Source organism: Rhinatrema bivittatum, chromosome 1 (assembly GCF_901001135.1).
Source record: "Rhinatrema bivittatum chromosome 1, aRhiBiv1.1, whole genome shotgun sequence".
Classification (NCBI taxonomy): Eukaryota; Metazoa; Chordata; class Amphibia; order Gymnophiona; family Rhinatrematidae; genus Rhinatrema; species Rhinatrema bivittatum.
The window spans coordinates 431,750,396-431,764,746 of record NC_042615.1 but is presented as its reverse complement, the minus strand read 5'-3'; the positions used below and the strand labels follow the sequence as shown (position 1 = coordinate 431,764,746).

The following is a 14,351-nucleotide window of genomic DNA, read 5'->3' as shown; positions in this document are numbered from 1 at the left end:
CTGGAGAACAAGCCGTGATCAAATAGTCATCCAGATAAGGAAAGAGTCCCAATATTGCAGATAAGCTGCTACCATCGTCAGGCATTTGGTGAAGACTCTTGGGGCAGCTGAGATGCCAAATGAGAACACTCTATATTGGCAATGAATAGAATCCACCTTGAACTTGAAGTTAGTGACAATGTGAACAGTGGATAAGACCTTCGTCTTGAGCATCGGTATATTAAAAGAATTTAAATAAATAAATTAAAGCAACCTTGAGGTTCAATGCACATATCCATTCAGAGAGTAATGCTGAGGGAGTTCATTTTGAATTTATTTTGAAGCAGGTGCTTGTTCACATGCCTCAGATGCAGAATTGGCAGCAAACCTCCCGATTTCTTGGGGATGAGAAAGTACTGAGAGTAAAACCTCTATGTATGTTGAGAATTAGGTAGAGGTTCCATTGCCTGCTGCTATAGAATTGTCTGAACTTCCAAACGTTCTGGAAGTTGGGACAGACTTAGCCACAGTACAGAACAATGTGGAAGAAGCATTAAGTGAAACGCAAGCAGAATCCAGCATGCAGTATCTGAAGAACCCATGGGTCGTTGGTGATAAGGCACCATTTTTTCAGAAAAGTTGGATTCTATCCCCAACTGAAACACAGGAATGTGGCTTGAATGATGAGATCAAAAACTGGGCCCTAGTTTAGGGTGGGCCAGTTGAGCTGATTTTTGCTGTCTGCATCTTTGTCTAGGCCTTGTGGTAAGAGGCTGTTGATAAATTTGGTAGGGATGCTTGTGGAAAAACGGATATTTATAAGGATAGAAAGGCCTTCATAGTGCAGATGGCTGCTCAAGCCATCTGCACTATGAAGGCCTCAAAGTTTGTCACCAAACAGGTTACTCCTGAGACAGGGAAGATCTGCTAATTTCTCATGGCCATTCTCCTGAATTGTGCTGGCCCTAAGCCACGCCATATGACGAAAGCCTATGAATAATGCAGAGGTTCTAGAAATAGAATTGAAGGCTTCATAGACTGAATGTAGAAGGTGGTGAATACTTTTGCATCCTTCTAGCTGAAGGAAACGCTTCAGCTTTTGTAGGCAGTCATGGATATACGGCACCATATAGAACTGATGAATTATAATTTGTGCAGTGTGCATGGAAGCTTGGAACACCTTTTTACCAAACTGGTCAGGAAACCAGGTCTTTTCCAGGTGGAGAATTGGAGTGGATTCAACCACCACTGAATGATGCAACAATTGCATGACACTAAATCCTGGAAATTGTTGATGCCATTACTTCAGGTCCAATTTTCTTGCCATTGGCATGGCAGAAAAAGGAGTTTCCTACATTCTTATCTGCAGAGCACTTAGAATCACATGGACAGGTAGATCCATGATGGCTCTGACGGTGCATCAAGGATTTGTAGAAGGCCCAGCAGTTTAATTCGCAAGTCTTTATCTTTACAACATGGACAGCTAGAGTGCATGCCATCTTTTCTATGAATTTCGAATAACAAAGGAGGATCTGCTGCAACTCCTTAAAGAGTTACTCAGCTATTCAATACAGTGCACCCTGAAGCATTGTGAACCCAGGGACATCTGTCCACAGTCATAACAATTTTGTTGGTCATGCTCCGGGCCCAGGCAGATGTAGCAGAAAGTTCATGTGTCAGTAATAGACATTACCTCATCACAAATGAACCTTCTCAAATTGCTGAAGATTGGCCCTTTCTTCTGTGACACCTCAAAGAGGTATGGCCTCTTGTAGAAGAAAGAACATGGATGTCAAATTTTTTCCACTCTTTTTTTTTTTTTAGTTAATGTTTTTGTGGGGCTGCCAAGGCAGCAAAAATGAAGAAAAAGTGAAAAATTTAGAAACATTAGAGAAAAACTATAAGAAGAGACAATACATGTCCTCAAGAACTGCAAACAGGCTAGGTTTTCAGGATAACCACAATGAATATGTATGAGATAGATTTGCATGCACTGCCTCCATTATATGAAGATCTCTCTCATGCATATTCATTGTGAATAGGTCCTGAAAACCTGGCCTGATGGTGGCTCTCAAGGACAGGAGCTGGTCAGCCCTGCCCCACTTACTATCTGGGAGAGACAATGCCACTGGATGAAGTCACCCACATGTAACTGGATTAGCCTGCTTATTAATGGAAACATACAAGGGATCTTTCTGAAGAAGTAATGGGAACTGTAAAGCTAAATTAAGGGCCGATACAGTAAAAACGCGGGAGAACGCCCACTCTCCTGTGCACGCGATTCAATATTTTAATTTATTTTAATTAGGGCCGGTGGTAAAAAGAGGCACTAGGGACACTAGTGCATCCCTAGCGTCTCTTTTTGGACAGGAGCGGCGGCGGCTGTCAGTGGGTTTGACAGCCGATGCTCAATTTTACTGGCGTCGGTTCTCGAGCCTGCTGACAGTCACGGGTTCGGAAACTGGACGCCAGCAAAATTGAGCATCCGGTTTTCAACCTGCGAGCCGCGGGCCTATTTCAAATTTTTTTTTTCTATTTTTTTTTACTTTTTTTTAACTTTCGGAACCTCCAACTTAATATCGCCATGATATTAAGTCGGAGGGTGCATAGAAAAGCAGTTTTTACTGCTTTTCTGTGCACTTTCCTGGTGCCCGGAGAAATTAGCGCCTACCTTTGGGTAGGCGCTAATTTCTGAAAGTAAAATGCGCGGCTTGGCTGCACATTTTACTTTCTGTATCGCGCGGGAACCCTTAATAGGGCCATCAACATGCATTTGCATGTTGCGGGCGCTATTAGGTTCGAGGGGGTTGGACGCGCGTTTTGGACGCACTATTACCTCTCCTGAATAAGGGGTAAAGCTAGCGCGTCCAAAACGCGCGTCCAATCGCGGGGTAACAATACGCTTCGCCGGAGCGCACTGTACTGTATCGGCCCGTTAGTTAGGTAGACTAGATAGGCCACATGGTCTTTCTGCCATCATGTTTTTATGTTTTATTGTATACCATCATAATCATGACTCATTATGAGCACTAGATTGTTTGGCAAATAATAAAAGTGATAAATAATAATTAAAAGTCTTAATACAATGCTGTTTTCCCTAATAATTTAGGATCTTAAATCTAACCACAGAGAAACAGAGATCAGTGCTATACAAGGAATGGTAGATGGAGGGACTGAATCAGTCTCTCTCTGGCTTACAGGTCTGTGCTGTAGCCATTATACTGTATTGCTAGCACAAAATGAACCCCCCTATGTTTTATGACATAGGGTTGGCAACATGACATACAAAGAGACATTCCTCCTGCTATGCCACCTCGCTCATTTTCAAAGTTTATGGGCTGGTTCTGCTAATCTTGCAGCAATCACACTACTTCCTTCTCTCTTAATTGATTTAATTAGATTACATCACTTTATTTCCTTGTTGGTTTATGGTGTTTCCGGGCATCTAGCTATGGTTAATTTATATTAAATGGTACCAGAGTGGAAGTGACAAAAATCAGTGGCCTACATCATACAGTCATCACTCTTCTAAATCCAAGTGTGGTCATATCTTATTCAGAACTCAGGATGGTAAGGAGGTGCATTTTAGACCGATCAAAGTATTACTGAGTCCTGTGTCACAAAAGTGAATAGCGAAGCAACATGATTAATTTTCCCTCGGTAAAATTCCGTTGTGACAGCTGCAGTGCACACCCGGCAGCTCCCTTATTACAGGTTGCAGTGCGCGAGGGGGAGAGAGACATTGTTCCGTGAACGTGCCGGGTGTGCACACAGGCATTTGTCCCCCTTGCCCGCGAGATGGTAAAAGCAACAGTGTGGCCATTCATCCAGTGGGCTCAAGAATTTAAGGCAAAGTGGGAGCGAGGGATGTTTGACAAACACATGACAATCAAAAAGGAGCAGAAGGTAAGAAAAAAAAAAGCAACGGCGACGTTAACGTCCTTCCGTTGCAGCAGATGCACCCTCACCGCCCCCTGTACCTCCCCTCTCCCAGCGCCGCGCGCGAGCAACCCAAGGGGCCGCTTGAAACCGCCGTTTCCTGTACGAGCCTTCCCCGCGAGCCCCTGGGGCCTTTCCTCTCGCTCACTCACCTGGGCTCGCGCTGCCGCCGCCGCCGCGCGCACGGCCCCCGCTCCCCGCAGGAGGCTGCGGACATTCAGCATGGCCAAGTAATAGGGAGAAATAATGTGAAATAAACACGAACAGATCGAGGCGTAAGCATACGGTCTTTCTCAAGTACAACGTGCCCTCTCCCAATGAAGGGAAGTTTGCAAAGAAGGCAGGCGGATGTGGAAATAGAAACAACAAAACTTCCTGGGCGCCAAATCTAAACACTGTGCAGTATTAAACACTACGACCAGTGGAGTGACGTTTGTGGAAGTTGTACTCGGCCTAGCACTTTGCTGTTGTTCAGGATCTTCCCCCGCCCCACACACGTTATCAGTTGCCTAAGCAACCTTCGGACGTTAAGACAAAGTGACCATAATGTTAACGAGCAGTGCTGACAACTTCTACTTGAAAAAGTCACTAGATAGATCCACAGTGAAAAGTCTCCGGATTGAGTAAAATTTAATTGAATCTATGTTGTTGGACAGTGGTCACCCAAAGATTGGTGCATATTGGAGGGGTAGGGAAAGAGAGGTGGCTCACACTAACCTGTTCTTTCAGAAACTGACACATGCTTAGACACTGATATGTACTCTCAGACACCCCCCCCCCCCCCCCTCCAAGCTTCCACTGTTGCTCATGTGCTCACATTCAGGTGAATTTTCAACTGAGCTTCCTATGGGGCCATATCAATACAGTGTGCTCAGCCGAGCGAACTGTTTAACCCGTTGTCCGATGCTATTACTCATTCACTCCAAATGCAAAAAGATAAATGTGCGTCTCAGAGGCACATTTATTGCTCAGATATTAACCCTTGCCTGGAGTAGGCATTAATAGCTGAGCGCATTGAAAAGAAGTACAGAAAAGCAGAAAAAACTGCATTTCTGTACTTCTTTTTTAAAGTAAAAAAAAACTTGGCAGACCCTAGCACCTCCTTCCTAGCACTACCCCCTAATTTAAATATTGCATGGTGCCCCCCTTGTGGGCGCCATGCGTGCGTTAAAGCGAGCGCTGACTTTTCAGCGCCCGCTTTCCGCAAAGTTTTTTGCATCGGCCCCTATGTAAATATACTTTAGATTAGCATTACATCCCTACTCCCTTAGAAATTAACTTGATAATAAATTAACAAAATGAAGATGCGATGATAGTCCAGCAGCGAGAGGGAGGTTTTCCAGTCTTTTGCACTTAGTGCCACATGTAAAATTAACTCCCAGTTGGGGTGAGGCTGTATGTGTGCACTAGGTGTAAAGAGCTCCTAGCCCTCAGAACAAGTCCGATCTCTAGAGTCTAAAGTGGCAGACCTGGAGGAGCTAAGAGAGACAGAGGTATTATATAGGAGATCTTTAGAGACATAGTAGAGCAGTCCCACCTCCAGTCTTTCAGCCCCTGTGCTGCTTTGGAGGTGAAAGGTCACCTGGAAGGAAAACATCACCTTGCTGAGGCAGGAAGCAATTTTGTAGCTAGAACCTGGCCTAAAGGTGATGTAGTATCCTCTTGCATTGAGAATATGTCTCCAGGAGCACGTGCCCAGGAGGGGAAGGGTTAGGATAGCCGTTGTGGTTGGTGATTCAATTATTAGGAATGTAGATAGATTGGTGGTTGATGATGTGTAACTTGCCTGCCTGGTGCAAAGGTCGCAGACCTCAGTTTCAGATCGGATTTTAGATCATGCTGGGGAGGTACAAATGACAGGAAAGTGCAGGAGGAAGGTTCTGGAAGCCAAATTTAGGATAGGGGTAGGCTTAGAATTAACATAAGGAAATTATCTACAATATAAATGGGCTCTGACCGACGGCCCGCAAATGCGCAGTAGAGCGCGGCTCTGCCCGATGTGCCGCGCATATGCGGGCACGAGAGCAGGTCGGACAGAGCACATCGGGCAGAGCGGAGCGGCGCCGGGAGGAAATGGAGCTGTGTGAGGGCTGCAGTGAAGCGTACGTGCGCACACGAGAGCGAGAGAGACCCGGAGAGAGCACGTCTGGCAGAGCAGAGCGGCGCTGGGAGGAAATGGAGCCTTGTGAGGGCTGCGGTGAGGCGTGCATGCGCACATGAGAGAGAGAGAGAAACCCGCAGAGCACGTCGGTCAGAGCTTAATGTGCAGTACAGAGCGGCTCTGACGGACGTGCATGCAAGGGGCGTGCAAAGGGAGAGAGGGTGGAGGGGGAAGAGGATAATAAGAGGTAAGGGGAGGGCCAGAGGAGGAGTGGGAGAAAAAGGAAGAGAAGGGTGCTGGGCAGGTGAGGAGCAGTGAGGAAAAGGGGAGTGTAATGGAAGAATGAGGGGAGAGGGGGCCTGCAGGGCAGACCAGAGGGTGATAGAATGGGAAGGGGCTGCAGGAGAGGACCTGTGGAAGAAAGGAGGAACATTGGGAGAATGAGAGATGAGGAGGAGCAGTGGGAGGGGGTTGGGGAGATGGGGCAGCAGGACAGTAAGAGGGGAGGGGAGCTGGAGGAGGGAGCATTGGGTGCAAGGGGAGTGCAAAGGGAGAGAGGGTGGAGGGGGAAGAGGATAGTAGAGAAAAGGGAGGGCCAGAGGAGGAGGAGTGGGAGAATAAGGAAGAGTGAGGAGCAGTGAGGGAAAGGGGAGTGTAATGGAAGAATGAGGGGAGAGGGGGGCTGCAGGGGCAGACCAGCGAATGATAGAATGGGAAGGGGCTGCAGGAGAGGACCTGTGGAAGAAAGGAGGAACATTGGGAGAATGAGAGATGAGGAGGAGCAGTGGGAAAGTGAGAGGGGAAGGGGGTTGGGGAGATGGGGCAGCAGAAGACTGAGGGGAGGGGAGCTGAAGGAGGGAGCATTGGGTGCAAGGGGAAGGCAAAGGGAGAGAGGGTGGGGGAGGGGGAAGAGTACACATCCTGACACCTCCACACACAACGCTTAGCTGGCATTTGGAATAAACATCTTGTCCGTTTTAACGGGCTTAACGGCTTGTTCATTATAAAAAGGGTGGTGGATGCATAAAATTGCCTCTCAGTAGAGATGGTAGAAACTAAAACAATAACAGAATTCAAAAAATCCTGGGAAAAGCACAGACAATCTTTTGGTACAAGGATATGAGAATAAAATCTTTTATTTTTATTATTTTTTTAATGTTTAGCTCACACCTTTTCATTGGTATCTCAAGGCAAGTTACATTCAGGTACAGTTGGTATTTCCCTGTCGTGTGTTTGCCGGCTTGCGCCCAGGGACATGGCTATTTTATAACATAAGTGCATATATGTGCACATGATATAAAATAGGCTGAATGTGCACACATGCGCACAATTTTAAGTGGGCATGTGCCTATGCGTGCAAATCCTGCTTCAACCACGTAAATGGGGGATTTTAATAGACACATGCACTGACGCAATTGCCCGGTTTTCCAGTTCGTTCCCAGTTTGCTCAGGGAAAGGATAAGTTTTCCAAATCCCCCTACTTTATTAGCCCTCTTTCCCCCCTGTTAGCCCTGACCCTTAAAGCCCTACTGATGTGTGTAATTTTTATTTATTACTTATACGCCATCCATAGCAGAAGTAAAGTTATGCAGCAGAGGACATGGCGTGTGCTTGTGCGCATAAGTATTTACGCGCTGGTTTCAATGTGAAATCCAGGAACGCCCATGCAGTGACCTGCCCATGCCCTGCCGCTTTTATGGGAATTTTTTTTTGAGATATGCTCATACACTAGTGCCTTTTAAAATCCTCTCGGTGTGCGCCAGCCCAACATATTCGTGTATCTCCCGGTCTTGTGTATGCTGGGCTCTAAAAACTCACCTTTAAGGGGCCTATTTATTTAAAGTTTATTTCCCATTCTTTATCTGTATGAAAAATGCTTAGTAAATGCCCTCTCAGTTTTTATCTGAGGCAATAGAGGGCGAAGTGACTTGCCCAAGGAACAGTAGTGGGATTTGAACCCTTGCTTCTCTGATGCTTTGCCTACCGCTCTAACTACTAAGCTACTCTTCCATTCCTGGGATTGGATAGGTGTGTGTGGTATTGCATCAGGAATGCATGGACTGGATGGGCTGTACAGTCCTTATTTACCATCATTTTCAGTATTTCTATAAGTTAAAATCTTTTGATCCCAGAGTTACCTTATATAAGCCACCAAGAAGGGGCAAGATGTTTTCAAAGTGCAGCTAGAACTTTGTCAATTCCTTCTTTCAAGCTGATGGGTTGTACTGGGCCTCATCTGAAGCTATAGGAGTAAGAAGCTTACATCAAGGTAGAGGAATATTTTTGTTCAAGTGTTATTTTATTTCCTTTAATATAGTACTTCCTTGTCATTTGGGTAGGTCAATCCCAATGAGTGGGTTATGCACCTCTGCCAGCAGATGGAGACAGAGCAAAAGCTGACGTTCAGCCCCAACATCAGCCCACTAGTATTCTCGGTCTACAGTAGTTGGTGGACATGTATTTCCCTGTGAGTAAAAAAAAAAAAAGAAAGAAGTTGGAAAGGAGATGTCCATGTAGCACCGCTTGCCTTCTGAGGTGATACCGTGCGGCCCCTCCCTCAGTAAAGTGCATCAGTACGGTAGCCTTGACTGGTGTGGACCTAAATTCCAATTAGCGGTTGCAGGCTGAGAGAGGCTCGGTGGTGAAGGCTTTAGCCCTCTCCTCCCCCGTACCCGGGACTCTTTCCTGCTCTCAGCCAGGGAGGGCTGAGCTCAGGTAAACGTTTTTAGCTTTAAAAAAAAAAAAAAGATTCAGTGACAGGAAGACAGCAGGAGAAGTATCTGTTTCCTCGACGTTTGGCTGTCCTGTTCAAGTCTGTGGGGAGTTTTGTGAAGTGAGGAGAGAGTGCAGGCATGACGGATTGAGCAGCCATTTGGCTAGACCCCGCTTTCAGATTTCTCCCATTTTGGCGCGCTTTTTTGCAACAGATCATTGGTGCGTACTTGCGGGTGTGTGCCCATTCTCGTTTGTGCTTGCAATTGGGCGTTCTTCCTTCTGGATGCATATCTTATGCACTCAGTTTAGTAGTTCATCCTGGACATCCAGTTTGGGTGTCCAGTAGGACGAGCGGCTTAGGCACATGGGCTTGGACGCACATTTTTTGTGCGTTCATATTAGGCGCGTTTGTATGTGGAGGAAAGCTAGGTGTGAGCTTTCATTGGGCTGTGCTCTTATAGCATGGTGCTCACGACGAAGAAACTTAAGTGCCTTTCTATCTGTGCTGCCTGCCACATCAGAGCCATTCAGCTGGTGCTTTTTTTTAAGCCTGTGCCAGCACTGTCTGGATGATCGGGGAGATTTGCCTCCTTCCTATTTTGCCGACGATGGTCTGTCTCCTCGGTCTGAGGGGAGTGGGACCGAGGGAAACACTGCAGGGGTGTCTCCTCCCCTGATTGGTCTGCAAGTTGAGTGCTCAGGGGACACTGGCTTGCAGGATGTCAGGTTCGGGCCAATGGGGCCTGGAATGGACCCGGCCTCCTTTTCCTGGGTGGAATTCTTCCAGGGATTGCAGACATGCCTTCAGAGCTGGTCTGCTGAAGTGGTAATTCCTACTAAGGTAGTCCAGGCGCTCCGAGTGCTCCGCTGCCTGTCTCCACAGTCAAGCGCATTGCAGTCTGACAGAGCTCGAATACAGGTGGATCAGGATGATACTGATGATGAAAGTGGGGGCTTTCCTGGTGAGGAAGGGGATATCCCCCCAGATTTGAAGCCATATAGAACTCTTCTACATTTCTTTCAGAGATATGAGTTGCTGGGTCTGATATTTCAGACCTTGAAGACCCTCAGAGTAGATGGGCCTGACTCCTTGGTGACTCAGAAGAAGTATCCTATTTTGGTCTCCCTGCGCAAGGCTTCTTATTTCTTTTCCCTCTTGGATGCAATTCAGGAGTTGGTTGAGCTGGAATGGAATGCATCAGAAGCGTCCTTTAAAGGAGAACTCGTCTTAGCGGGTTTATACCCCTTGAATTCAATGCCAGAGAGCAGTTGCATTTCCCTAAGGTGGATGCTATTGTGTGTTCTGTCATGAAACGTACCTCCATCCTGGTAGAGGGAGGTGTAGCTCTGAAGGGTGTTCAGGATAGGAGGATTGAGGCTATTCTGAAGGAAGCCTTTGAGGCAATGACAATGAACTTACAGATTGCTTCTTGTTGAATCTTGGTAGCTCGGGCCACCTCGTGGCTTTGTCAAGAGTCTGGTGGCATTGGGCCTGATTTAGGGCCTATGATAGAACTGGGGGCCATTGCCTTGGCTGATGTGGGCTGTGACTTGGTACACACAGCCGCAAGAGGTGATACTTCAGTAATTGCGACCAGGCTGAGCAACTGGTCCGCAGATACTATTTCAAAGTCCAATCCTGGTTAAGCTGCCTTTCAAAAGCTCGCTTTTGTTTGGCAGTGAATTGGAAAAAATGGCAAGTAAATGGGAAGAGACCCAGATTCCACATTTGCTGGAGGATAAGAAGCCAGTTTCCCGGACTTCTCAGGCGAGTGGCCGCTCTTGAGACCACTGGCGTTTTCAGCCTTATAGGGGATGTTCTTCTCAGAGATCCCGTCCCTTTCGCAGATCTCAGTCCTTTTGCCCCCATAATCCTCAAAAGAATATGGGCTTTGGAGGCAGAGCCCCCCTGTCTTCCCAATGAAGGTTTGCAGGCTCACCTGGTGGTGCAGGAGATAGTTGGTTGTCTTTCTCGGTTGTATCACAAGTGTGCTCAGATTACTTCGGATCAATGGATTCTCAAAGTGGTTCTGAACGGCTATGCTCTAGAATTTCTTCTCATTCCTCCAGATGCCTTCATGGTCTCTCTATGCAACTCCCCTTAGAAGAGTGTAGAATCGGAAGTGACATTACAATGGCTGTTGATTCTGAAAGTCGTGGTCCACATTCCTGAATCGCAGCGAAATATGGCCTGATATTCCATTTATTTTGTTGTGCCCAAGAAAGAAGGGTCATTTTGGCCCATACTGGATCTCAAGGGCTTCAAGCAATATCTTTGAGTCATGCATTTCAGGATGGAATCAGTGCTCTCTATCATAGTGGTGGTTCAAGCAGGGGAGTACCTCACGTCTCTGGATCTGCTGGAGGCGTATCTGCATATTCCCACCCGGCAGAAAAATCAGCGGTTCCTCCAATTTGCCATCCTGGAATGTCATTACCAATTTCAGGCCTTGCCTTTCAAACTAGCCACAACAGCCTTTCCAAGGTCATGGTAGCGGTAGCAGTGGCCCTTCGCAAGGAGGACATTCTAATTTACCCCTATCTGGACGACTGGTTGATTCAAGCCAAGACATTGGAAGAGAGTTTTCGCGTTTCCCGCAGAGTGGTTCCCTTGCTACAGGAATTAGGCTGAGTTTTGAATTTGGCCAAGAGCAATTTGCAGCCATCTCACATCCTAGAAAATCTCGGGATTCAATTCAGTACAAGGCAGGGCAGAGTGTTTCTGCCGGAGTCTTAGATCCACTCGTTGATGCTGCGAGTCCGATCCCTACAGAACTCTGTTCGTCCGACTGTGTTGCCTTCTCTACAGGTCCAGGGGTTGATGGCTGCCACATTAGAAGTGATTCTCTCGGTGCCCTTTTCAGTGCTCCTTGCTCTCCCAATAGAGTCTGCAGGTGCACAACTTTGCGATGAGGCTGCTCTTTCCATTAGAGGTGAAATCCCAGTTGAACTGGTGGCTACAGCGAACCATCTCAGGAAGGGAATTTCCCTGATGATGTCATAATGGTTGCTACTCACGATATATGCGAGCCTCTGGGGCTGGGAGGCTCATAGACAGGAGTTGGTGGTCCAAGGGCGCTGGAATGTAGTGGAGCGGCAGTGGAACATTGACTGGAAGCTCGAGCAGTTTGGTTGGCATGCCTATGGTTCACCGAGCAACTAGAGGCTCAGGCAGTCCAGATAATATCAGACAATGTGACAACAGTGGCTTACATCAATCATCAGGGTGGAACTAAAAGTCGATAGGTGTCAGAGGATGCACTCATGGTATGGGCGGAGCAGCATCTCCTAAACCTTTCCGCCTCTCACATTACTGGGAAGGACAATATCAGAGCTGATTTCCTCAGCAGGAGAAGCTTGGATCCAGTAGAATGGGAGCTGGCGGACGAGGCCTTTCAGCTCCTGGTGGTCTGCTGGGGCGTACTGGATCTAGGCCTGTTGGTGAACTTTGACAACACGAGGGTTCCATGCTTTTTCAGTCACAGGCGGGATGGGCATAGACTCTCTCATTCAGGAGTGACCACATGTCACCCTACTGTATGCGTTCTCACCTTGGCCTTTGATAGGCTGGTATAGAAGACTGCAAGTCAGACCAATATGTCCTTTTAGTGGCTCCGGATAGGGCTCAAAGGCCATGGTATGCCGATCTCCAGAGACTTCTGGTGGGCAGTCCCCTCTGGCTACCATCTCGGACAGATCTGTTACATCGGGCCCATTTTACACGAAGATCCGGGTTGGTTCTCTTTTACAATTTGGCCATTGAAAGGGCTCAGCTGTTGAAGCGCAGTTATTCGCTTTCTGTAATTTCCCCTCTTCTTTGGGCCTGGAAATTTTCTACTTCTCTATCTTACGTTAGTTTGGAGAATCTTTGAAGCCTGATGTTCTGAGCGAGGTACTCAACCTCTCAAGGTGGATATTCCTTTGATTCTCGAATTTGTACAAGATGGTTTGTTTAAGGGTTTGGCCCTTAATACCTTGAAGGTTCAAGTTGCAGCACTGGCTTGTTACAGGGGAAGAGTCGATGGAGGGCCTTTGTCTTCCCATCTGGACGTGTCCCATTTCTTGTGGGGAGTTAAACATCTTCGTCCCCCATTGTGGCTTCTGGTGCCTTTGTGGGATCTTAACTTAATCCTTGAGTTTTTAGCAGGTCCGAATATTTTTTTATTTTTGACCACTGCATGCTCTTTCCTTGCGGCTGCTTACTTTGAAGACAGTTTTTCTGGTAGCAGTCTGTTCAACTCATCGTGTCTTTTTGAGCTGCAGGCCCTTTTGGACATGAGACTGGTTCTGTTGCGTTACTTGGAGGTTACGAACAGTTTTCCACCTGTCGGATCATCCTTTTGTGCTGTGGCGTAGCCCCTGTACAGGAGGGCATAAGGCTTCTAGGGCCACTTTTTCTCGGTGGTTGGAAGAAGCTATCGGCTCTGCATTCATTGCTCAAGGTCGGCCAGTGCGGGACGGTCTTCGGACACATCCTGTCCGTTCACAAGCAGCTTCCTGGGCCGAGTGGCAACAAGTTTCGCTGCAAGGAATCTGTCGAGTGGCTGCTTGTAAGTCTTTGTCCACTTTTACTAGGCATTCCCATTTGGAGATGTATCAAAGCTTCCCTCCACGTAGGGAAGCTTTGATACATCCCAGGAGTCTGGACTGATCCTGGTACGTATAGGGAAAGGAAAATTGGTACATATCTGTGAATTTTCATTCCTGTAGAACCACGGATCAGTCCAGACGCTCGCCCATTGCAGGTTAGCAGGGTTGGAGAGTCCGCTCAATCATTTATTATTAGTTTCTCGGGGGATTTACTCTACCAAATGGCTCTGGTTCTGTTTCACACAGCGCTCTTGTGCGACTGGGTTTTTAAATGAGTTTGCAAGTTTTTATCTTCCTTCTGCTTGTTTAAAAAACAAAATTGTTTATTGTTAGTGTTTACTTGAAGTTTGATTCATCTGGCTTGGGTACAGTTCAATACTGACGGACTGCAGATGGCACCTCGAGATATAGGCAGTGTCAGTCAAAACATTCTCTGCCTCCATCTGCTGGAGGGGAGGCAAAACTCAGGAGTCTGGACTGATCCGTGGTACTACAGGAACGAAAATTAGCAGATAAGAACCAATTTTCCTTTAAGCATCCTGCCCTTCAAAAGTCATCTCCTCTTTGGGGAAAAATTAGATGCCCTAAGGAAGAGCCTGGTAGATTCAAAGCCACAGAGACTCCCAGAGAATAGGGCCAAAGGTTCCTTAAGGCCCTCTAAACAAAAAATAAAAAAATTTAAAGGGTTTAGGCAAATGAGAGTCCTGGGCAGTTAGGGAGTTAGGCCCAACGGAGCGAGCCCTTTTGAGCAGTACACGGCTGGGTTAGAGTTAAAGCCCCCAGAACTCCAGGGGGGTTTAAAGTGGCTAAGTGATGGTCAGGGGGCCCACCCCTGATCCTCTTCCAGAAGGTGGTCACCTAATATTGTTTTTCAAAGAGTGGGCCCAAGTCACCAGGGTCAGGTGGGTCCTGGAGGTGATCCGCCTAGGGTACTCCCTGGAGTTGTGTACCACAGTTCCAGAATACATTTTGGAGTCCATTTGCCAATCGCAGGAGAAAAGTGAGGCAATCAGAACGACCCTAGATA

The 14,351-nt window shown here is 47.1% G+C and overlaps 1 protein-coding gene across 1 annotated transcript in view; it reads right to left on the bottom strand.

Moving 5' to 3' along the window:
* LOC115092923 (protein NipSnap homolog 3A-like) overlaps nt 1-4,350 on the bottom strand; it is an 80,972-nt gene extending 76,622 nt beyond the window's left edge. Inside the window, 1 exon segment of the mRNA XM_029604353.1 lies at nt 4,071-4,350. Within this exon segment, the coding sequence (XP_029460213.1) occupies nt 4,071-4,142 (72 nt within the window). The 5' untranslated portion in view covers nt 4,143-4,350.
* Nucleotides 4,351-14,351: the final 10,001 nt, after the last annotated feature.